Source organism: Dipodomys merriami, unplaced genomic scaffold (assembly GCF_024711535.1).
Source record: "Dipodomys merriami isolate MVZ:Mamm:240054 unplaced genomic scaffold, mDipMer1.0.p SCAF_85, whole genome shotgun sequence".
In the NCBI taxonomy this organism is placed as follows: Eukaryota; Metazoa; Chordata; class Mammalia; order Rodentia; family Heteromyidae; genus Dipodomys; species Dipodomys merriami.
In genome coordinates, this window is record NW_027206457.1 from 5,055,015 (window position 1) to 5,078,179 (window position 23,165).

At 41.8% G+C, this 23,165-nt stretch overlaps 1 protein-coding gene across 4 annotated transcripts in view; it reads left to right on the plus strand.

The window, feature by feature from the left end:
- Positions 1-14,883: 14,883 nt before the first annotated feature.
- The window catches only part of Neto2 (neuropilin and tolloid like 2), a 58,334-nt gene continuing 50,052 nt past the window's right edge, over positions 14,884-23,165 (plus strand). For all 4 annotated transcript variants that reach the window (XM_070011879.1, XM_070011880.1, XM_070011883.1 and 1 more), the window contains exon 1: positions 14,884-15,220. In XM_070011879.1, coding sequence (XP_069867980.1) covers positions 15,187-15,220 — 34 coding nt within the window. In that variant the 5' untranslated portion in view covers positions 14,884-15,186. The remainder of the gene's footprint in view (positions 15,221-23,165) is intronic.

The window sequence follows — 23,165 nt, forward strand, 5'->3', positions numbered from 1 at the left end:
TGGTGCTGGCAAAATTGGTTAATCACCTGTAGAAAACTAAAGCTAGATCTTTATATATCACCCTGCACTAGAATCAACTCCAAATGGATCAAAGACCTCGAAGTCAAAGCAGATACCCTGAAAACATTACAGGAATGAATAGGAGAAACTCTACGACTCCTTGGCAAAAGCAAAAATGTTCTTAATAAAGATCCAGAAATACAACAAATTAAACAACGGTTGGGCAAATGGGACTTCATGAAACTGCAGAGCTTCTGCATGGCAAAGGGCATAACAAACAATATCAATAGAAAGCCCACAGACTAGGAGAAGATCTTTACTGGCCATACAATGGACAAGGTATGCAAAGCTAGTTCTAAGTATATCTAAAATATACTTAGAACTCAAAAAATTAAATCCCCTAAAAACAAATCCTCAAAGAAACAACCAACCTATTAATAAGTGGGCTAAAGACTTAAAGAGAGACTTCTCTGAAGAAGAAATAAGAATGGCCAATAGACATATGAAGAAATGCTCAACCTCTCTAGCCATAAAAGGAATGCAAATCAAAACAACATTGAGATTCCACGTCACCCCAGTTAGAATGGCTATAATCAAGAAGTCTAATAACAACAGATGCTGGAGAGGATGTGGCCAAAAAGGAACCCTACTGCACTGTTGGTGGGAGTGTAAATTTGCTCAACCACTTTGGAAAGCAGTATGGAGGTTCCTCAAAAAGATTCCACATAGAGCTGCCCTATCTCACTTTTAGACATTTACACAATCACAAACAAGGCCATACTAAAGCTACCAGCACAACTATGTTTATTGCATTATTCACCATAGCTAAGATGCCCCTCAGTAGATGAATGGATCAAGAAAATGTGATATATATATAATATTATATATATGTATATATATGTATATGTACAATGGAATTCTATGCCTCTATCAGAAAGTATGATACTACCTCATGTTAGGAAATGGAAAGGCTTAGAAAACATCATATTAAGTGAAGCAAGCCAGGCCCAAAAAAACATAGGTTCCGTTATCTGCAATAACTAGTATTGAAGGGTTAAAGTTTTGAGGCAGTGATGACTTGTTTGTTTAAACTAAACCTAAGATCAGTAAATTCTGTCTAGCAGAGCAACACGTGGTGGTAATCCAAAAACCTGGTTGGTTGTGTGCCTTTATAAACCCTTCAAATCTTTAGCTCAGAGCACTCCTCCTGGACTCTGCTGTGTCTGAATGTAGGACGAGGCCCAAGCTGCAGACTGTCTAAATAAAACCTTAAAACAGCTGTAGAGTCTGACTCTCGGTGGTCTTCTTGGTGGGGGTCCTGCGACCTGGGCACAACATATTAATGGGGGCTCGTCTGGGATCTCCCTAAGACCCCCAAGACCTCAGACTCCCAAGGTAAAGCAGCGCTGTTTTTGTTAATTTGTCTTGTCCTGTCATTTGTCTGTCTGTACTTTCATTTTCCTTTGTGAGGATGGCCAATCCGATTTGTATTGTGTAAAGGGTTGTCAAAGCAGATGCAATTGCATGACAGTCCTGGAGGAACTGGGAGACGTCCCAGATCCTCTTGTGGGCGGGGTCCTTGGAACCCCACTGTGTGGGGCAGGGGTCGGTTCGGTGTTGGGTCGGAACTGACCAAGAGGGCCTCCTAACCAAGGCCCAACTCGCCCACTGTGGGTCCACTCCTTCTGCTGTGGGGTGTGGGTGTGGAACCCAGCCATGGCAGGAGTCAGCAGACCAATTCAGGAGATCTCCACTTCGTAAGCTTTTTTTTTTTTTTTTTTTTTTTTTACTGTCAGGCTTCTGTGTGTTGTTTGTACTGTTTATTGTTTTTTTGGACTGTATGACTGACATGACTGGAAACCATGGGCACCACTCCATCTAGCCCCCTAGATTTACAAAAAGAGGAAAAGAGTAAAAGAAATTGTACCCCCTGGTTTTTCAGGGATATAACTTGGAAGAAGAAATGTTTCCTCCCCCACATTCCCCTTCCCAGGTTCCTTTTGTAGAACCTGAGAATGATCAAGAGGAGAAGGGAGCTATAGAACCCTCGGCACCTGCCCTTAAAGTTTCTGAGGTGCAATTCACTCGACGACGCCATGGGCTCAGCCCCACTTCTAATGTAGCTGTTTTTCCCTTATGCGCTGTAGGTCCTGTGGATGGGTATGGTCAATAGCAACTCCAATATTGGCCATTTTCTACCAGTGATCTATATAATTGATGCACCCAAAATGCCCCCTTTTCTGAGAAACCCCAGGATTTAATTCATTTGCTTGAAACTATTCTCTTTCTCATCAGCCCACTTGGGATGACTGCAGTCAGATTTTACAGGTCCTTTTTACCACCGAAGAGAGAGACCATATCTGAGGGGTGGCCTGGAAACATATCCCTGGCCCCACAAGAGCTTCCATCACAGATCCTGCCCTGATCACTGCCTATTTTCCTGAGATCCGACCAACATGGGACTACAATCCGGTTGAAGGGAGGGAGCGACTCCTCGTCTACCGCCAGGCTCTGTTGGTAGGTCTCAAGGCAGCGGCTCGCCGACCTACTAATATGGCCAAAGTTTATGATGTTAGACAGGGAGGAAGTGAAAGTCCGGCAGCATATCTTGAGCGGCTCATGGAAGCTTTTAGTCAATATACCCCATATGATCTTGAGACCCAGGAGTCAGCTCAGATGATTGTTTGCCTATATAAATCAAGCTGCACCAGACATAAAGCAAAAGTTGCAGGCTCTAGACAGACTTGGTGAAAAGTATATTAGGGATCTAGTAGCCATGGCAGAAAAAGTTTACAATAAGAGAGAAACAGAGGAGCAAAGACAGGTAAGGAAGGACAGAGAACATGAAATTGAGCATGAAAAGAGAGACCGGGCCAAGGAAAAGAAGCCAAACTTGTTGGACTCGTCATTATCACATGTCGAGCATACCTGGTTCACAGACGGCAGCAGTTTCATTCAAGATGGAAAAAGGTACGCGGGCTCAGCAGTCACCACGGACACTGAGATAGTGTGGGCAGAAGCACTCCCCCAGGGAACATCTGCACAAAGAGCAGAGCTAGTGGCACTAACAAAAGTCCTACAAATGAGAAAAGGGAAGAGACTAAACATTTACACAGACAGTCAGTATGCTTTTGCCACTGTGCATGTCCATGGACCCATTTACCAAGAGAGGGGGCTGCTGACAGCTGAGGGAAAGGTTATTAAAAACAAATGAAATTTTAAGCCTCATCTGGGCCATATGGGAACCGGGAACCAGCAAATATTGCCATTATGCACTGCCCTGGCCATCAAAAGGGAACTGATTCAATCACCAAAGGAAATAACTTGGCCGATCAGGCAGCTAAGGAGGCGGCCTTCCAGCCCAGAGTGGAAGTACTGACTCTAGTAGACCCAGGGCCATGAGCTTTGCCTCCTGAGCCTCAGTACTCCCAAGAAGACTTGGAGTGGATAAAGAAAATTCCCATGGCCTATAAACCCCCAGGCAGAGAAGAAAATAAAGACTGGTGAAAAACTGGTGAGGGGAAACTTATCTTGCCACAAAGATTGGGCAAGGGGATTCTTAAGAGAATCCATCGGGCCTCTCACATGGGAACCCAAAGAATGCAGGACTTGCTCTGACACTCAGAAGTAAAAATTAGGCAAGGAAATCCACTCATTGAGGACATTGTTAAAAATTGTAAAGCCTGTCAGCTCACCAATGCTCCCAATCAACCGGTTACAAAAGGAGCTCACCTCCATGGAGATAGGCCAGGTGTGTATTGGGAAGTATCATTACCTTGCTTATGTAACTGTAACCCCTCTGTATATTATCTTTGCAATTAAATATATATATAATAAAAAATGAAAATACAAAGAGAGTTCACAGACAGATTTTATTCAAGAAAGATGAAACACTCCAAACAGTAAAATTGTAACAACCTTTTAACAATATAAGAGTCTGAGTTTAGTCATATGAAAGATAAAAGTTAATTGTATCTCTAACACACAGAAAAATCAATTCCAGGAGGATTGAAACTAAATACAAAATGTAAATTTATAAGCTACTAGTATTTAAAATAATTGAAAAACTTCATGATCCTGGTGGATGATTGTATTTCCTATTTAAATCAAAACAACACATTAATGTATAAAGAAAGAAAAATTTATTAGGGTACACTAAAATTAATTATCCAGGCATACTGACATGCACCTCTAATCCCAGCCATTCAGGATATGAAAACCAAAGAATTTCCAGCCTTAGGCCACTGGGAAATATAAATAGCCTAACTCAAAAACTAAATATAAGAACAAAGGGCTGAAGAGATGGGTCAAATAGTAGCTTGCCCGGGGCCTTGGGTTCAACCCCCAGTCTGCAAAAATAAATAAATGAACAACCTCTGTTCAGCTCTATAAAACTCTTCATTCTATAAAACCATAAAACAGATGAAGAAATAAGCCACAAAATAAAAGAAAATATTCTCAATACCTATAACTGACAAATTGTGTCCAAATTGTAGATGATTCTAAAAAATGATTTAAAAGGAAAAAATATAATCCTGCCATGATGGCTCATGATGGTCAAATAAAAAACTGAGCAAAAATATTGACTGATAATATTTACTGCTGATAATAACCAAATGTTATTATGGAAATGGTATCATACATCTTATTATGAAACAGTTGTTTTTATTTATGAAGTTATATATCTATATATATATAAACCCACAATACCCTTAAGCTATTATTCTTGCACATGTATCCAGGATATAGGTTTAACAAATGTTCTTGGCAGCAGCATTCATAATAGCCAAAGCTACAAATTGTCTAAATGTCTGTTCTGCATGGATTTTTATCCAACAAAACACTATAATACATCATATTTAATCAGTTACAACTTCATATAACATGAATTACTCTCACAAATCTAAGCCAAAAGCAAAACCAAAAATACTTTGGGGATGGGGAGGCAGGGGAAGCATCTACCTCTTTTTACTCTATGAAAGAGAAGTGTATAGTATCATAGAGGAGAAACTAGAGTCTGAAGTAAAAGAGCAGTAGCATCCAGATTTACAAAAGAGGTCAGCGGAAGGCAGGAACTATACTGAAATCAAGCAATGACAAACAGCAGCAAGGAGTTCCAAAGCCCATCTCTGGCAGGGATGTGGGGGTAAGAGAGGCAGGGAGGAAGCTGAAGACTCCATTACAAAGTAAAGCAGATGACCCTGATGACAGCCTGCCAATTCTGGTTATAAGCTAAGTCCATACATCAAGCAAGCCTTAAAACCAGTGCAGAGAGAGAAGTTGTAATGGTGTTTAAAAAGAAATGTACTCATTGCCTTATTTATGTAACTAACCCCTCTGTTCATCACCATTACAATAAAGATAGAAAAAGAAAAAAGATAACTAATGTTTCTTGAGTTTCTTTTATTTGTATGTGACTTGATATTTTTACATGAATGTTTTACTTTTTCTGTCATTCTTATTTTCCCCCATGGCTTTACAACCTAATATATTTAGAAAGTTATACACTAAAGTTGTCAATTGCAATTTTATTTTCTCAATTATGACAAGAATTTTAAATATGTATTAAAATAACTATGAAATTACAAATAATAAAATTAATAATTTCAATTAAAAACAAACAGGGCAGAGATTTGATAGTGACAATGCTGATGAAGAAGGACATACTATCACTCTCATTATCTCAGATGGCAAGATGTCATCTTGAGAGCCTGTTGTTTAGGACTGACATATTCTAGGAACCCAAATAAAAGAAACACTTCTGGCTCAGAGAGTCCTCCTGGGACACTCCAACACAAAGATGGGAGATACCTACAAGCGGCAGTTAAGCAAAAGGAAAGTTTCTAACAGGAACCTGCAGACTTGAAGTTTTCAAAAACAGTGCCAGCAGCTTGGATTCACAGCTCCACCTCTGGGAGCCAGCAGTGGCAGGATAGAGAGCACCACCAGAAGCAGAGAGGTGTACCAGCAGTGGCACAGCAGTGGGCTGACAGCCTTAAAATTCAGTGCTCACATCACTCTACTCCACCCACTCTGTTTCATCAAGAGGTATGTCTTCAAGCACAGAAAGCAGAGGCTGTATAGAACAAGTGGGAATCTGCCTGGAGCACAACTGAATAGCCAATAACAGCCCCCCAGCACACAAAAAAGAGAAACTTCATAGTGATTACAACTCAGATGTGGGCAACCAATCCCTGACAGGGACTTGAGACTTATCTTGCTCTCAGTCATGCTGGGATTCTATCCTGGTTCCCTGAGTACTGGGAGGCTTGGTTACTAAGCCATAATCCCAGTGTTAAGAAACAACACTTGAACTCAGTCACAAAAGTCATATTTGAACACTAAAATTATTTTAGTTAGAAAAACATCAGTAACCATAACAAGCAAGTAAATTTAACAAGAAATTCTCACAAGAAAAAATACAAATGACTAATAGATACAGGAAGAAATGCTCAACATCCTGAGACTGAAACAAAGGCAAATCTAAAATATTAAGATTTCATTTTACTCCAGAAACGACTAGAGATAAAAAAAAAATCTGTGTGATCAATGAAATAAAAAGTTGGCTCTTTGAAAAGATAAATGTGTATAATAAACCCCTTAGCCTACATAACCCAAAGGAGAAGGGCCAAGACACAATGTAAGAAAATTAGAGGTGAAAGGGGGATATCACAACAAATATCAATGAAAATCCAGATGTGCATGAGGGAATTTGAAAACCTACAATCAAATAAACTGGAAAATCTAGAAGAAATGGATACATTTCTACATACATTTGACCAACGAAATTAAACCAAGGGGATAGAAACCATTTAATCAAATCTAACAAACAATAGTCTCCAAAAATGAAAAGCCTAGGATCTGATGGATTCACTGCTGAATTTTACTGACCTTTAAAAAACTAACACCACTGCTTCTCAAGCTCTTCTATGAGGTCAATATTTCACTCATACTAAACCAGAAAAGGATGTAAGAAATAGAGTTATGTACCAACCTGTTTGATGAAATTAGACACAAAGTTCTCAATAAAATATTTGCACACTGAACAACACTGTATTAGAAAGATCATACATCATATGAAAATGGTTATACTACCAAAATGTCCAGATTTGATTCAATGTCCATTGAAGTCCTAATGCCATTTTTAACTCAATGCTTAAATTCATATGGAAACATAAAAGTAAACCTGAGCAAGAAGAGCAACACTGTACTTCAAATTATAATACAAACCTATAGTAATAAGAACAGCATAGTAGCACAAAAACAGACAGGCAGACAGACACAGACACTCACACACACACACACACACACACACACACACACACACACACACACACACAGAGCTGAACAAAAAAACAGAAGATCCAAAAATAAACCCACACAGCCACAGCCATCTACTTTTTTTTAATGAGCTAAAAACATACATTAGAGAAAAGGCAGCCTCTTCAACAAATGGTACTAGGAAACCTGGATATCTACCTGCAGAACACTTAAACTGTACCCCTATTTCTCCTCCTGTGTAAAAATGAAGTCCAAATGTATCAAAGATTTTTAAGACCTGAAGCTTCCTTTGAAACTGTCACAAGAAAATATAAAGGAAGGTCTAGATGTTGGCATAGGCAGGCAATTATTTTCTGAATTGTATTCCAATTCCCCAAAAGTGAGAGTAAGAATCAACAAATGGGACTAAATCAAATTGAAGTTTTTGCACATCAAAGAAAATAATTAGAATTTAAAAAAGAAAAGAATTAGAATTAAAAGACAACTCATGGAAAGAAATAAAATCTTTACTAGCTATTCAACAGACAAAGGATTAATATCCTGAATATACAAAGAACTAAAAAAGCTAAACAGCACAAACAAAAAGCCTCAATTAGTTAAGTGGTAAAATGAATTCAACAGAAAATTCTTGAGAAAAAAATGAAAATGTCTAATAAATAGAGGAAAACAGAACTGGAAATATGTCATGAGTAGAATAAGCTGCGCTTTCTCAGGCTATAGTTTAAAGACCAGGCCAGTGCCAGTGGCTCATGCCTGTAATCCTAGCTACTGAGTAGGCTGAGACCTGAGGATCATGGTTCAAAGCCAGCCCAGGCAGAAAAGTCCAGGAGACTCTTATCTCCAATTAACCACCAGAAAACCGGAAGTGGTACTGTGGCTCAAGCAGTAGAGTGCTTGCCTTGAGCAGAAGAGCGCAGGGATAGCACCCAAGCCAAAGTTCAAGCCCCATGACCGACCAAAAAAAAAAGTTTAAAGACCAGTACCAGCACAAAAAGAAGAAAGAAGAAAAGAAGAGGAAAAAGAAGAAGGGAGGAAGTGGAGGGGGAGAAAAAGTAGAGGAGGGAAGAGGAGAAGTTGTTCAAATCCTGAGACATAATAAAAGCAAATCAAAACTACATTAAGATTTTATCTCACTCTAGTTGGAATGGTAACACCAAAAAATGAAAAATAAAAATACAGTAACAAATGGAAACGGTGAGAATGTGGTGCAGTGGGGAAGAACCCTTATATATTTGTTCATTGAGAATCCAAACAATTGCAACTACCATGGAAGTCAATATCAAGGTTCCTCAAAAAACTGAAAATAGGGCTAGGAATGTGGCTTAGTGGAAGAGTGCTTGTCCAGCATGCGTGAAGCCCTGGGTTCAATACCTCAGTACAACATAAACAGAAAAGGACAGGAGTGGCGCTGTAGCTCAAGTGGTACAGTGCTACCCTTGAGCAAAAGAAGCTCAGGGACAGTGCCAAGACCTTGAGTTCAAGCCCCAAGACAGGCAAAAAATAAAAATAAAAATAAACTAAAAACAGTCCTTCCTATGACCCGGCCATAACAACCTATGGCATATATTACAAGTATAAATCAATGTAGAAGATACTCACATACCCATGGTTTATTTCAGCTCTCTTCACAATAATCAAGGGATGGAATCTGGCAATGTATCCAACAACCAATTATGGGATAAAGCAAATATGGTATGTATGTGTGTACACACACACACACACACACACACACACACACACACACACACACACACACACACACACACACACACACACACACACAACATGCCCAGAGAATATTACTCAGCAACAAAGAAAAATTAACTTATGGTCATTTGCAGAAAAATGGATGAAATTGGAAAACATCATGTTGACTATGATAAGCCAAGCTCAAAAAGCCAATCACGCCTGTGATTACAGGCTACTCAGGAAGCTGAGATCTGAGGATCATGGTTCAAAGCCAGACTGGGCAGGAAAGCCCGTGAGACTCTTATCTCCAATAAAACACTAGAAAACCAGAAGTGGTGCTGTGGCTCAGTGGTAGAGCGCTAGTCTTGAGCTGAAGAGCTGAGGGATAGCGCCCAACCCCAGAGTTCAAGCCCCATGACCAAAACAAACAAAAAAAGCCAAATATCACATTTTTTTAATTAGACCTAAGATGATCAGATGATTATAATGACAATATAAAGGGAGATGAATGTAAAGGGGAATGATCTGACAGGAGATGTGAGGGAGGGAAAAGGAAAGGATACTGAGGGTTGAAGAGAACCAAAATATGTTGCATATTTTTATATGAAGACAACATAATGAAACCCACCAAACACTGCTTGAGCTGGTCCTGAGTCTTGAACTCAGGGCCTAGGTGCGGCCCCTGATTTTTTTTTTTGTTGTTTGTTTGCTTTTTTTTTTTTTTTTTGCTCATGGCTAATTCTCTACTACTTGAACCACAGTTTCACTTCTGGCTTTTTTGGTAGTTAATTGAAGATAAGAGTCACACAGACTTTCCTTCCTGGGCTGGCTTCAAACCACAATGCTCAGATCTAAGCCTTCTGAGTAGCTAGGATTACAAGCATGAGCCACCAAGCCTGACTGTAAGTACATTTTTAAGGATATATTTGAAGGTATGAAAATATAAAGAGAGGTAGGAAATGATACAATAACAATGATGAACTCTAATAAACTGAGAGATTATCATTAGGAGAGGCACATAGAAGACATGGAAAATCTCAGCACTAAAAGTCTTACAAAAGTCATAAAATTTTCTTAAAGATCCCTCAAGAAATGAGCTTCAAGTTAGTGGTTCATGCCTATAATCTTAGCTCCTCCAAAGGATAAGACCTGCTTGAAGCCAGCATGGGTAGAAAAGTCCTGGAGACCATCTCCAAAGAAATAGCCAGTACAAAGCCAAAGTAGTGGCATAACTCAAGTAGTAGATCACAAGCCAAGCAAGAAAGCTGGGCAAGAGAAAAAGCAAAACCTACAGAAAAAGTTTTAAAGGAAAAAGGCCTAGGAGCATTGTTCAATATAGTGTCCCCCTGACTATCCCCAGGACCTGAATACCACCATATGGTTAACATTTTCTGAACTATGTGTATCTAATTTGTACTATTGAAAAGAAAATTTTAAGCTTGTTGTGATGAGGGAAAAAGGGAAATCTGGGAAATTGTGGGGCCAAAGAATGAATCATTTAAAAAAATGAGATAAATGTAGTGGGCATGATTAAAATCCAGTGCTTAGGAAGCTAAGGTATATAGTAAGACTATACAGCCAAAGAAAAGGAGGAGGAGGAAAACAAAGAGGAGGAGGAAGACAAGGAGGAAGAGCCACTAGGAGGAGCCATATTGGCATACTAAATAAGAGTAGTGGGAGACACACATTACATTTTCATACAAAAAGGTTTTCTGCATATCAAGAGTTTGATTATTTGTAAATTCATTTGTTACCACAACAAAATACCAGAAGCTGGGTAGCTTAAACAGCAGATTGGATTTTTTCACAGCTCTAAAGGTTAGAAGGCCCAGATCTTCAAGGCACCAGCCTTCTGGTGAGGGCTCGCTTCCTGGCTTGCAGATGGCTACCTTGTCCTTATGTCCTCATATACCCTTTCCTTGGTGCCTCTGCCTGTGGAGAGAAAGAAGAAGCTCTTACTAGGACACTAATTCCATCAGGCCAGGGCCTTACCTTATGACCTCAATTAACCTTAATCACTTGCTTAGGAGTCCCATCTTGAAACGCAGCCATACTCCGGATTAGGGCTTCAACATATAAACTTTGGAAGCATATTCAGTTACTAACAACCTCTAAACACAGCAGTCTGCAGCTGTAGACTCTCCTTCAATAAATACGAGCATTCCCATACTACAGTCAAAAAGCCATACAAGTGAAATTTAAGTTTATAAACATTAAGACAAAATTATGCTGCTTTTGCTGCCATTCCTCTTCCTTTTCCCTTTCCTCTTCCTCCTCCTTTTCCTCTCCCTCTTCTTCCTCTTTTTTCTCCTCCTCCTCCTCCATTTTTGTCAGAAACACACCTCAGCCTCCTACGTGCTGGATTATAAGTATGCTCACTAGATTTATCTCATTTTTTAAATGATTCATTCCATAATAAAGTCAATGTCATACACCACCTTTAAGGGCTACACATAGGACTCAGAAAAAATAAAATTGGAACTACAAGAATGATTTTGTGAGAATCTGGCAGGACTACTTCAGTACTTGAAAGATTAGGCAGGATGAAATGAGAGTCCTTAATCACCTGAAAACTGGCAGGTAATGTGGGAACAGACTGGGTGCTACTAGGTGGTCTTCTGGGAAAATAATAATTCAAACACAGTATTCTCCAGCAGAGAAATATGCAAACTGCTTTCCTTTTGATTCAGCTAACATATGGCCACACAGTAGTCTCAATTTTGAGACTACTGTGCTTTACTATATTCCTCAAAACATCTACTAGAGATGATTACACCTGCGCATCTTAAGGATAGTGTTTGAAAAGGGAGCCACAAAATGAACTTTCCCAACTAAAATCTGCTCCCAGGCCAATATACTGCAAGAGAAAAGACTTTCTTAAATTTTATCAAAATGATCCTACCAGTAAAAACTACTAATATAAATGAAGAAATACTATATAACTACTTTTTAAATTACTGCACATTCTTTGATTACATCCTCAAGTCAACTGCAAATTATTCTTCCCAGAACTCCATCATTTCACAATTAAAAATTATTCTTCTGGGCTGTAAATGAAGTACAAACTCCTCTACCTAGCATTCAGACAAGTATAGTCAGCCCACTAAAAGTGTTTATATTTAGGAATTCAACCATCAAATATACTTAAAAAAAAAAACAAAAACAGGCAAGACAGGCACCGATGGCTCACACCTATAATCCTAGCTGCTCAGGAGGCTGAGATCTGAGGATCGTGGTTCAAAGCCAGCCCAGGCAGGAAAGTCTGAGACTTTTTTCCAATTAACCCCCAGATAACCGGAAGTGGTGCTGTGGCTCAAGTGGTAAAGTGTTAGCCTTGAGCTGAAGAGCTCAGGGACAGCGCCCAGGCCCAGAGTTCAAACCCTATGACAACAACCAAAAAAAGAAGCCAGGCTTTGGTGGCTCATGTTTGTAATCCTAGGACTCAGGTGGCTAAAATCTGAGGGTTGCAGTTCAAAGTCCGCCCAGGCAGCAAAGTCCATGAGACTCATCTTCAATTAACCACCAGAAAACCAGAAGTGGTGTTGTGTGGCTCAAAAGAGCAAAAAGCTCAGGGACAGTGCCCAGGCCCCAAATTCAAGCCTCACCAACCACCAACCAATCAAAACTAAATAAAAGGTAAGAAAGAAAGAATAAATGTGTACCAGGTGCTGCTGGCTCACAGGCATGTAATCTGTCACAGGCATGTAATCTGTAGGATTACACATCAGCCTGGGAAGGAAAATCTGTGAAACACATCTCCAATTAACCACCAAAAGGCCAGAAATAAACTTATGGCTCAAGTGTTAGAGTGCCCACTTTGAGCAGAAAATGCTAAGGGGCAGCACTCAGGCACTGAGTTCAAGCCCCAGTACCAGCACAAAGAGAGAGAGGGAGGTGGGGAGAGAAAGAGAGAGAGAAATCAAAGTGTCTTACTAAACATGTATAGGTTCTTCCCTTGTCATTATTTCCTAACCAATACAGTATAAATAACTATACCTAATATTTGTGTGGTATTAAATACTGAAAGTAATCTGGAGATGATTTGAAGTATAAAGGAGTGAGTGTATGTTAGATGAAAATGCTTTATCACTTCTTATGCCCAGATTTCCATATGGTGGGGAGGAGGGAAAGGAGGTGTCCTGGAACCAACCACTCCCCATTCAAGAACTACTCCATCTCCATAACCAAAGCTCACTGAATTCAACCCTATCTTTACTTCCAAAAAAATAACACCACAAATTCAAGGCTCTCTCCCATGCCTTTCTGATGAGCTCTCCTTTCCACCTGTCATCCAAAGCTTTTCCATTCTGTCACCTCCTTTTTAGCCCATTCTCAGACGACACCATACATGCCGATTTTCCTGAAGGTACCAACTATACATTAGAAATTTATTATTGTTCCACAAGTTCTTTCCTTCCCGTATTTTTCCTTTGTTGTTGTTTTACCACTGTTGTCTATGACTTAGACTTAATAGTCTATTTCTTACTGTCCTAGTTTATCAGACTTAATAGTCTATCCCTTACTGTCCTAGTTTATCAGTAGGCCACCCTATTATATTTGTGTAAACGTTTCTTAAATACTTTATTTACTAAGTCTGTATGCAATTTTAAATTTAATTATAGGTGCTTGTCCTTAGAAACTTAAACTCACATGTCTTTTATAACCGTACCTCATGTACATATCAATATAAAGGTCTAAATACTTTTATACTAACTGATGTTAAATGTTTTACATTTGCATACTTATAAATTACACTATTGTGTCTTCCTTGGAGGGGTACAAGGAAAGAGAGAGCCTGACACCCATAGGATATTTTGTGGTGGTTTTTGCTTAACATGCTCTTTAGCAACATGCTGCTAGACAAACATTTAAGTTCCTACTATGTGTCAGCTTTATTAATGTAGAGATTTCGTCTAGGCTCTCTATCCAGCAGTAATCATTTTTGAATGCACACAAATCCTACCCAGTAAGTATGTACGAGTGAAATAATGAACGTGGGCCCCCTGCCTGGGAGCAGTGTCTATGTAAATGGGGTGGGAACTAAGGCACTAAAGGTTATTAAGCAAATGAGCAAGGCTAATTTACAATGTAAGTCCTACGCCGAAAATGAAACAGGGCACACACGAACTACTTGGGTTACCAAATCTGGAGCCGTTTTATCAGTGGAGTTCCACGAGGTTCCCAGAGGTTCACGGAGGTTTGTGGGGAGAAAGTCTCCCATCACTCCTCTAGCGTGGACGCGGGGCCCGGCCTGAGGACTGGGATGCTGGTACATCAGTGCCTGGGGCTGCGCCCCGCCACCCTGGAAGCCTCCGGGAGCTGTCCTCACCCACCATGGCTGGGCAGGTGACCTCACCTGGCACTAAATGGCAGGTGGCTGAGCAGGGCTGAGCTGGCAAAGTTTTCACCTTGACTTGAGGTCCTCAGGCAGAAGAGTGGGAAGCAAAAGAGGGTGGAGGGGGACGGGCCAGGGGGTCGGTGTCACCCGCGTGCCCTCAGGCCCGGAGCTCAGACAAGCCTCCCGCCCACTGTCCCTCCACCCCCACCCCTAACGGTCGCCCCAGGCGCGCGACGCGCTTCCAGAACAAGACCTGGAACGCGCAGCCTGGGGTGGAGGGGTGAGAAGTGGGGAGGAAGGGAGGAGGAACAGGAGGCTCGCGGACGGGGGGGGGGGGGGGGGGCGGGGGAGCAGAGCGCGCGGGCGGAGGGGGCGGGGGCGGAGCGCGCGGGCAGAGGGGGCGGGGGCGGAGCGCGCGGGCAGGGCGAGGCGGGGGATGGGGGGGCGGGGAGCCGGGCGGGGCGGGGGGGGGGGGGGGGTAGCCGGGCAGCGGTGACACATGCGCACGAGGCGCAGCCGGCACGCGGCGCTCGCGCTCCCTGCTTAAATGAGCCTGGGCTCCCCACGTTCGCCACTTCAGTGGAGCCCCGCGGTGGCTGGAGGCGGGCCGAGCGGCCGGGGAGTCCCGCGCTTCGCGTCAGCCCTGCTCGCCTCCCGGGCGATCGAGGCGGTGCCCGTCGAGGGAAGAGAGTCAGGCAACGTGGGGACCCGCCACGGGGATCGAGTTTGGCGGGCTGAGAGACCGAGCCCTACTCCGCGAGGAGGCAGCCCGTGGCCGGCGATGGGGACAGAGCGGGGCTGCTGCCGCGCTGGGCCGTGAGCGCCGCGCCGCCCCGCTGCCGCCGCGGCCCCTCACGAAGCGCGGGCCGCTGGGGAACATGGCCCTGGAGCAGCTCTGCTCGGTCCTCAAAGGTAAGCGGCCCTGGCGGCGGACGGCGCCCCCTGCGGGCCGAGGCCGGCGCGGGATCTGCCCGAGCTTCCGCGCCCCTTCTCCGCGCCGGGCATCCGACGCGCCCCTTTGTCTGGCGGAGCCCTTGCGCCGGGCCCGGGATCCTCCTGCTTTCCGAGCGCTCCCCCTCCAGCCCTTCGGGTCTGGCTAGGTCGTGCGGGGACCTGGCGGGAGGTGGCATACCCTCGGGCAGCGGCGGCGCTGGAGGCCCCTCGGCGACCCAGAGGGGGCCCCGATCCAGTGCGCTCGCGCCTTCCGGAGCTGTCTGCACGTCGCTTTGCTAAGTTGCGGGATTCGCGGCGTTGAGGCGAAGGCCTGTCCTGCAAATGCGATAGCGAAAAGTAATTCCCTGCAAACCTAGCCCCCGCCGAGACGTCGTGGAGCGGTTTTCGAAAAGCCCCGCGGCCCCGTACCTCGAGGCCTTCCCGGCCGCCGGGCTCCCACCTGCTGCGGCCGTGGAGGCTGCGGCACCACTGCGGGCTCCGGGGGCGGCGCGTGCATGCCGCGGACCCGGCTCAGTCGGCCCGGAGGAGCGCGGCTGCTCCGGCGCCCCAGCCGCTTCCCGAGACGCGTGGCTACCCCGACCGGCATTCCGCGAGCTGCCTCCCCGAGATCCCGAACACCCTCACGCTGGTAGTTGATACTTATTTGTGCCGAGATTTTGCCCAGTACGCAAAGGGCTGGTACACACTAACCGGTTTGCACGTCCCGGTAGGTATTATTTTAGATAAACTAGTATAGATAATTTAGGTTGCGATGAAAAGTTGCTTCAGTTCTCGGGGAAAACCACATCCCCGATCCAGTAAAAGACTCCCCTTTTTTCTCTCGTGATTTAATTGGAAATTGAATATCTGAATACTTGTATTGGAAAATAATCTTTTTATGTTAATGAGGAAAAATATGCTGTTAGCATCATGCTTAACTATTCATTATGCTTAATATTTGTCCAAAAACAAATTCTAGTGTATTCCCTCTATGTTAACACCTCTTTCTAACCTGTTTTATTAGAAACTCCTGTGTGTAATTTTACTTGTAATTGAACAAATTACATGTACAAACGTGTTCTAATGTTTATTCCTAAATTTGAGATTCCAGCTATTTACAAGTTTAACTACCTAACTATGTATATACCCATATATTCAGCTTAAAGTAACCTGGAACTTTCCAGCTGGTGAATATTTCAGTTAACCCACAAAATCCTGTTTCTGAATGAACCCCACTGTAAAATAAAATAATGAAAATGAATATCTCTAAAATTCTGAGTTATCTGTAACTCCACATGCACCGTAGCATTTCTGATAATGCTGCTTAGCAAGATTTCTTCCTATGTCCTGACTGTGCACTCATGTAGGTATCGACCTCTCCACTACCCATGTCAGAGCAGCCTAGGAAGAAATCACTTGGTTCTGTTACACTGTTTTAACCGCAGAACTTGGCAAAACAGCTGGCCTAGGCAGTGGCAGAGGCTACTTCTCCAGCAGTGACAGGAGTCAATCACAGCTCTTTGCTGGTGCCTTTGCAGTTGGTATGCACTGCCCTCTCTGGCCAAAACGAAGCATGTTCTTGTTGCAAGAAGAATTCTGCGATGGTAGCATAGCCACCGTGAAAACAATATAGTATCTGGCTTTTTTTTTTTTTTAATGTCACTCAACTTAAAACTATTTTTACATGGTGGAGTATTTTTACAGCTCAAGCAGAATTGTATACTCTTGTGGTAAATCTTACTTAGAGCACACTACTTTAAGTCTCTTTGTGGTATTTATGTGGAAAAGCCAGAAATGGGTCTGGAATTATATCCCCCCTCCCCCAAAAATCAATCTAGGAAGGACAGACTGACAGAAGCAAAGGGAAATTTGACTTACCACACACCCATTTGTGTCATTTAATTTTTAACCAAAGACTATGTTTATAGCCTTATAAACGTTAATATTTTCAGTTTTTAAAATTAACTTTTAAGAAGTCAGCCTTTCCAAATGCTACTATTCATTATGTGTCCCAAGTCATGAAAAAAATACTCCTGGAGTATTTTACAGGATGAACTATTTCCGTATCAACAGGTCATCTGACACAATTATTGAGCATCTGCACAATTATGGATATATCTGTGGAAGTCTTATTTGGAAAACCATAATCCGTTTCTGTTAAAACAGTCAAATTTGCATGAGATTTCAGTAGAAAGTAAGTTTTAGTTTTTAGGCTGTCACTGCTTCTATTTGTTTTACTTTGAGCAGTGAGGACAAAAGCATAACCTCTGTGGTTGAAATCTTTCACTAAGGTACTTGCAGTGATTTATGACCACTCCAGGTCTTACAAAATTTGAGCTAACCTTCTGTCAAGTTAGCTAAGTAATATAGTTCCATGAAAATACATTGGGATTATAAACCAGGTGTTTGCTCTTCAACTGCACACTTTCTTCAGGAGATCCTTTAGACTCAGTAAGATTTAAAGCCATACAAACTATAAAGAGGTAACAGCAAAAATATCCTTGGTCCTATATGTTTTTAAAGGTTGTCTAAATTTTAGTATTAGTTTCTGTTCTTCTTTCATCTTAAGAACATGCACTAACTTCAGAGAAATAAAAATGAACTTGGCCTGATCTGCATGCCTGAATCTCATCTACTCCAGAGGTGGAGATAGGACCCTTGTCCAAGGCCAGCGAAGGTAAAAATGAAAGGCCTTACTTGAAAAACAAAACAAAAAGAACTAGAGCATGGCATATGTACTACATATCTTCCCTAACAAGCTTAGGGCCATGAGTTTAACTGGCAATACTGCAAGACAATTTTTTTAAAATTTTTTCTTTCTCTCTACAACTGGAAAATGTTTTGACACTGTAACTAGAAAGCCTCCTTAAATAATGTTTTCATTATAGTATATCCTCAAGGAGAAGCCAGTTTTGATTTGGAATCCAAACTTTCCTCTTGGGGAAAGAAAAGTGTGTATTACAAGTAAATGAAGTTTAGATCAAATCTACCTTTTCAGCCCTTTTTTCAATAAGATAAGGAAGTGGTGGATTATAAATAAAGCTCATATCAAGAATGTTTATTTATTTAATCCATATTAGGGTTTGAAATCAGAGCCTCAGGATTTCTGGGCAAGTGCTCTTCCACTGGAGCCACCTACCTGATCCTCATCCTCTGTTGGGGAAAGGGGGCAGGAGGATCCTACACATTCAGCACAGTATCCTATTTTCTGTTTAGGCTCCTACAGAATTATTACTGATGTTAAAAACCTGTTTCTGAGGTACTTTGAGATCTTTGTTAGTATGAACTTTGAAATAGGAAAAAAGATCCTAAGATATTATCAAGTCCACGTGGTGGACTGAGAAAATACTTCTAACAAAATGAGCAATAGATATGCGCAAGGTTGCTATGGCTGATGGGAGGTTTTGCTCTCTCTATTACCTTGAACATCTGGGTAACTCACCAGAGAATTGACACTTTCAACATATTTGGTATATTGTTTACAAAATTATAGAGTGAAGACGGTTTACTAATGTGAAAGTTCAAAATTTTTTGCTGATCAAAATGACATTAAAATGAGTTGGTTTCAATATGCCTAGGGCAATATATTAGAAATTACAGCACTAGTAGATGGCAGAGTCTTTTCAGCTGTGACCTAATCACGTTAAAATTTGATGACTTGCTGTGGGTATCAGAGAGGACTCCTTTAATCAAAATAGAGAATATGAAACTGCCATGTCAGAGTGATTTGACTAATAGTTGTTACAGTGTGGAAGAAGGAGAAAACATTCTGCTAGTGAGTTACTCTTAGAGACTGACAGTGTGCTGTGCATGAACAGGCTGGAGAGATCCTAAGGTTTACCATCCATCCTAATACAGTAAGATTGAGTTTGAGTAATCGGGATACTTTTCTATTTGTTAGAACAGTTTATCAGAATAAGTTACTACTGTGTCAAGTGATTAGACACCATTTTGCTTTCATTATAGAAAATAGTAGCATAGCAGGCACTGGTGGCTCATGCCTGTAATCCTAGCTGCTCAAAAGGTTGAGATCTGAGGAGGGTGGTTTGAAGCCAGCCAGGGCAGGAAAGAAAGTCTGTGAGACTCTTATCTACAATTTACTACCAAAAAAGCCAGAAGTTGATCTATGGCTGAACTGGTAGAATGCTTGAGGGGGAGGGGTAAAAAAAGAAGGACCAGTGAGGTGGTGGTTACATTCTAGCATGTTGTGTTAGATATAACCACCCTATTTCCTGCTTAGATGCTTAAAACTGTAAGGATTAGAAAGAGCCATATTTTGTTACCACCAAAGGTAAATTGAAGAGCTTGAGGAAAAATTTATGGACTGGATATGTGAAGAAAGGAAAGAAATACCTCAGTCTGTTCTCATCCTCTGATTTATGTTCAAATGAAAAGCGGGGTTGTAGGTAGAGGCGGTTACTCATGCCTATAAAAATTCCAGCTACCTGAGAGGAAGATCAAGAGACAAAGTTAGTGAAAGCTCAACTCAAAAACAAGTACTGAGGCACTGGTGGCTCACATCTGTAATCTTAGCCACTCAGGAGGCTGAGATCTGAGGATCAATGTTCAAAGCCAACCTGGGCAGGAAAATCTATAAGACTCTTATCTTCAGTTAGCCACCAAAAAGCAAGAAGTGGAGCTGTGGCTCAAAGTGGTAGAGTGCTGGCCTTGAGCAAAAGAGCTCAGGGACAGAGCCCAGGCCTGTACTCATGCCTCACAACTGACAAAAAGCAAAAACAAAAAACAAGTTATAAATGAAAGGACTAGGATTATAGCTCAGGTGGTCATGAGATTCATTCTCAGTATCTTAAAAAAAAACAGTTTATATGTGACTACTTAGCTAGAGGTGTGTACTTATTAGTGCAGGGCTGTCAGTATAGTATATAATCAGGATCATGCTTGGTCACTTTATGTAATCATCTAATTTGCACAGAATGTTATTATGGGCCAGGCAATGGAAATATATTAGGAAAGAAGACAAGACCTCTTTCTAGTAAGAAGAAATAGACAATAAGCATCCTTCTCATCAGATAATGTATGTTAATGAAAATAAAGCGTGAAGGTGAAACTGCAAGTGTATTTGAAATTGGGAAAGCCTCGATAAGACTAGAAAGAGAATCAGCCATTTGGAGATTAAGTTTTGTCTCTAAGGCAAGAACTAGCTTGAGATGTTGAAGTGATGAAAAGAAGACCTGTGTAGCTATCATTAACAATCTGGAGGTCAGAGGGGTAATCAGGTGCCAGATCACACAGCACTTCTGAAGCCAGAGTAAGGATGGTTTTATACTAAATGTAATGGAACAATTGGAAGATTTTATGAAAGGCTGTGATGTAATTTGTTTATATTTTGAAAAGATCACTAGCTGTTCTGTACACAGCCAGAGCGGACTATAGCAGGAACTGCTAGTCACCAAATACTGTTTTACCCTTTTTCAGTAGTTCTGTGGGTTTAAGTACATGATTGTCCAAAATAAAGATTGTTCCCAGACTTAGGATGACTGACTTAGGCTGTGGGTACTTTGGGGAAAATTAAATTTTTTGCTTTTAGATCTCAAAGTACAAGTGTTGGGGGTTTGTTTTATTTTGGTGGTATGGGGGATTGAACTCAGGGCCAAATGCCATATCATTTGAAACATGCCCCCAATCCTAGGCAAGTGTTTTTACAGGAATGTATTATGCCATATTTTCATACTTGTTAATTGGGATGCAAACATGGTAACTTACTGTAAACAAAGTTATGAGTTGGAACTCTAGCATCTATTGAATCATAAAATGAACTAGAAAATGAAAGTCACACACATTCATATATTAAGAGCAACTAGTGTGAACTTGAAAAAAAAAAAAAAGCTGAATCTCAAGAAGAGTCCCGAGACACTAAATTCAAAATGGAGTCTGGTAACTGCTGCTGAGGAGGATGGGGGTATGTTTCAAATGAATTTACTGTCTGGCCTGGGTATGTGTGGTTTTTCCAATTCCCAAGAAGAACATCCCCTGAGAAGTCCCATTTTGCCACCCAGACTGGACACATGAGCACTGGTCTGTCATCAAATTTAGATACCAATCAGTTAGGTCTGAGTACTTCTTGTATCCTCTTACTGCATTTATTTAAGGGATTTTGTCTAAATAAAGCTGCTTCCTCCTTGTTCTTTCCAATCACACTTTTGTAGAAATTGCTTGCTGAAATAAAACCTTTTTAGTCTTAAAATCTTCCCTAGGGAAGCCGGGTGCCAGTGGCTCACAACCAGTAATCCTAGCAACTCAGGAAGCTGAGATCTGAGGATCACAATCCAAAGCCAACCTGGACAGGAAAGCCTGTGAAACTCTTAACTTCCAAAAAAAGTATACCTGGCTCAAGTGGTAGAGCACTATCCTTGAGCAGGAAGCTTAAGGACAATGTCCAGGTCCTGAGATCAAACCCCAGAACCAACACACACACACACACACACACACACACACACACACACACACACACACACACACACACACACACACACACACACACACACACACACACACACACACACACACCTTCCAGGTCCTGAGATCAAACCCCAGAACCAACACACACACACACACACACACACACACACACACACACACACACACACACACACACACACACACACACACACACACCTTCCCTAGTAACTTTTATTGTTATTATTCCTTAGTGTCTGAAGTAGAATCCAAAGGCCCTTCCTATCCTTCCCAACACATCTTGAACCTGGAACAACACTTGGACCTCTCCAGAGGCCCCTTGAACTCAGTTGTCTCCCTGGTGTTACCAGGCATGTTGGGCTGTTCCTCTTAGATAAAGACTCCTGTGCTCCAAGTTGTCTTGGACACTCTATTTCAATTTAAGAGTGTACTTTTTCATTCATATTATTGGGCCTCAGTCCATAAAGGTTAAGGTTGTTCTAAATTGCACAGGAAGGGACTTTTTCATGAGACAAAAACAAAATGAGTAAAACAGTTTCCAGACCCTCTTCTGGGTAGTCACTTCCCAACACTCCAGCTTCTTTCTTGACTAAAAACTCTGGTTCCAAAAACGAATGGTTTAGGTCTCAGACCTAAGTCAATCCAGGGTGATTTAAAACTTTTCTGGCCAAAATGGATTCTAAAACTTGTACAATTAGGACAGCTAATACAGCAGCCCTCTAAAAGCCATTAAGAAATTCTCTTTTTTAATTAAAAAAAAAAACTTTTTATTAGGGGCTGTGAGGTGGCTCAGTGGTAGAGCGCTTGCCTTGCATGCCTGAGGCCCTGGGTTCGATTCCTCAGCACCACATAAGCAAAAAGAAAAAAGCTGGAAGTGGCGCTGTGGCTCAAATGGTAGAGCGCTAACCTTGAGCTGAAGAGCTGAGGGACAGCGCCCAGGCCCAGAGTTCAGGCCCCACAACCGGACCCCCCCCCAAAAAAAAACTTTTTATTAGTATACAATAATAGTATGAGGAGATTCTTTAATTATATTTGAAAGCTTCTAAGTAGGCCCAAGAATCAAATGTTACTTCTCTCAAAAAAAATTAGAAAAATAGTTATAAAAAGGTACGTGTAACAATAAAAAGCTGAATGCACCAGTTCTGCAACAGTGCTGCCACCCCTATCCCCTTGCAGACCATCAGCTCCTTTCTGCCTACCTCCTACCTCCCCTCTACTCCCCTCTGCCCTTCTTCATATTCTCTAAGCTTCCCTCTTTTCCTTTCCGCACCCCTGCTTCCTTTCTCCCAGCACTGTACTCTTCCCTAATAGTGCCCTGTAAGACTTATTGACTGGAAATGGACAAGTTGTCTATACCCTTTGCAGTAAATTGGAATGTTTAGTCATTGTCATAGAACTCAAACATCTTAGCCTCATCATTAACCTAGAAACAGGTCTTTCACATTTTCACCAGCTTACATGTTTGTAGGAAATGTCCTTATCTAGG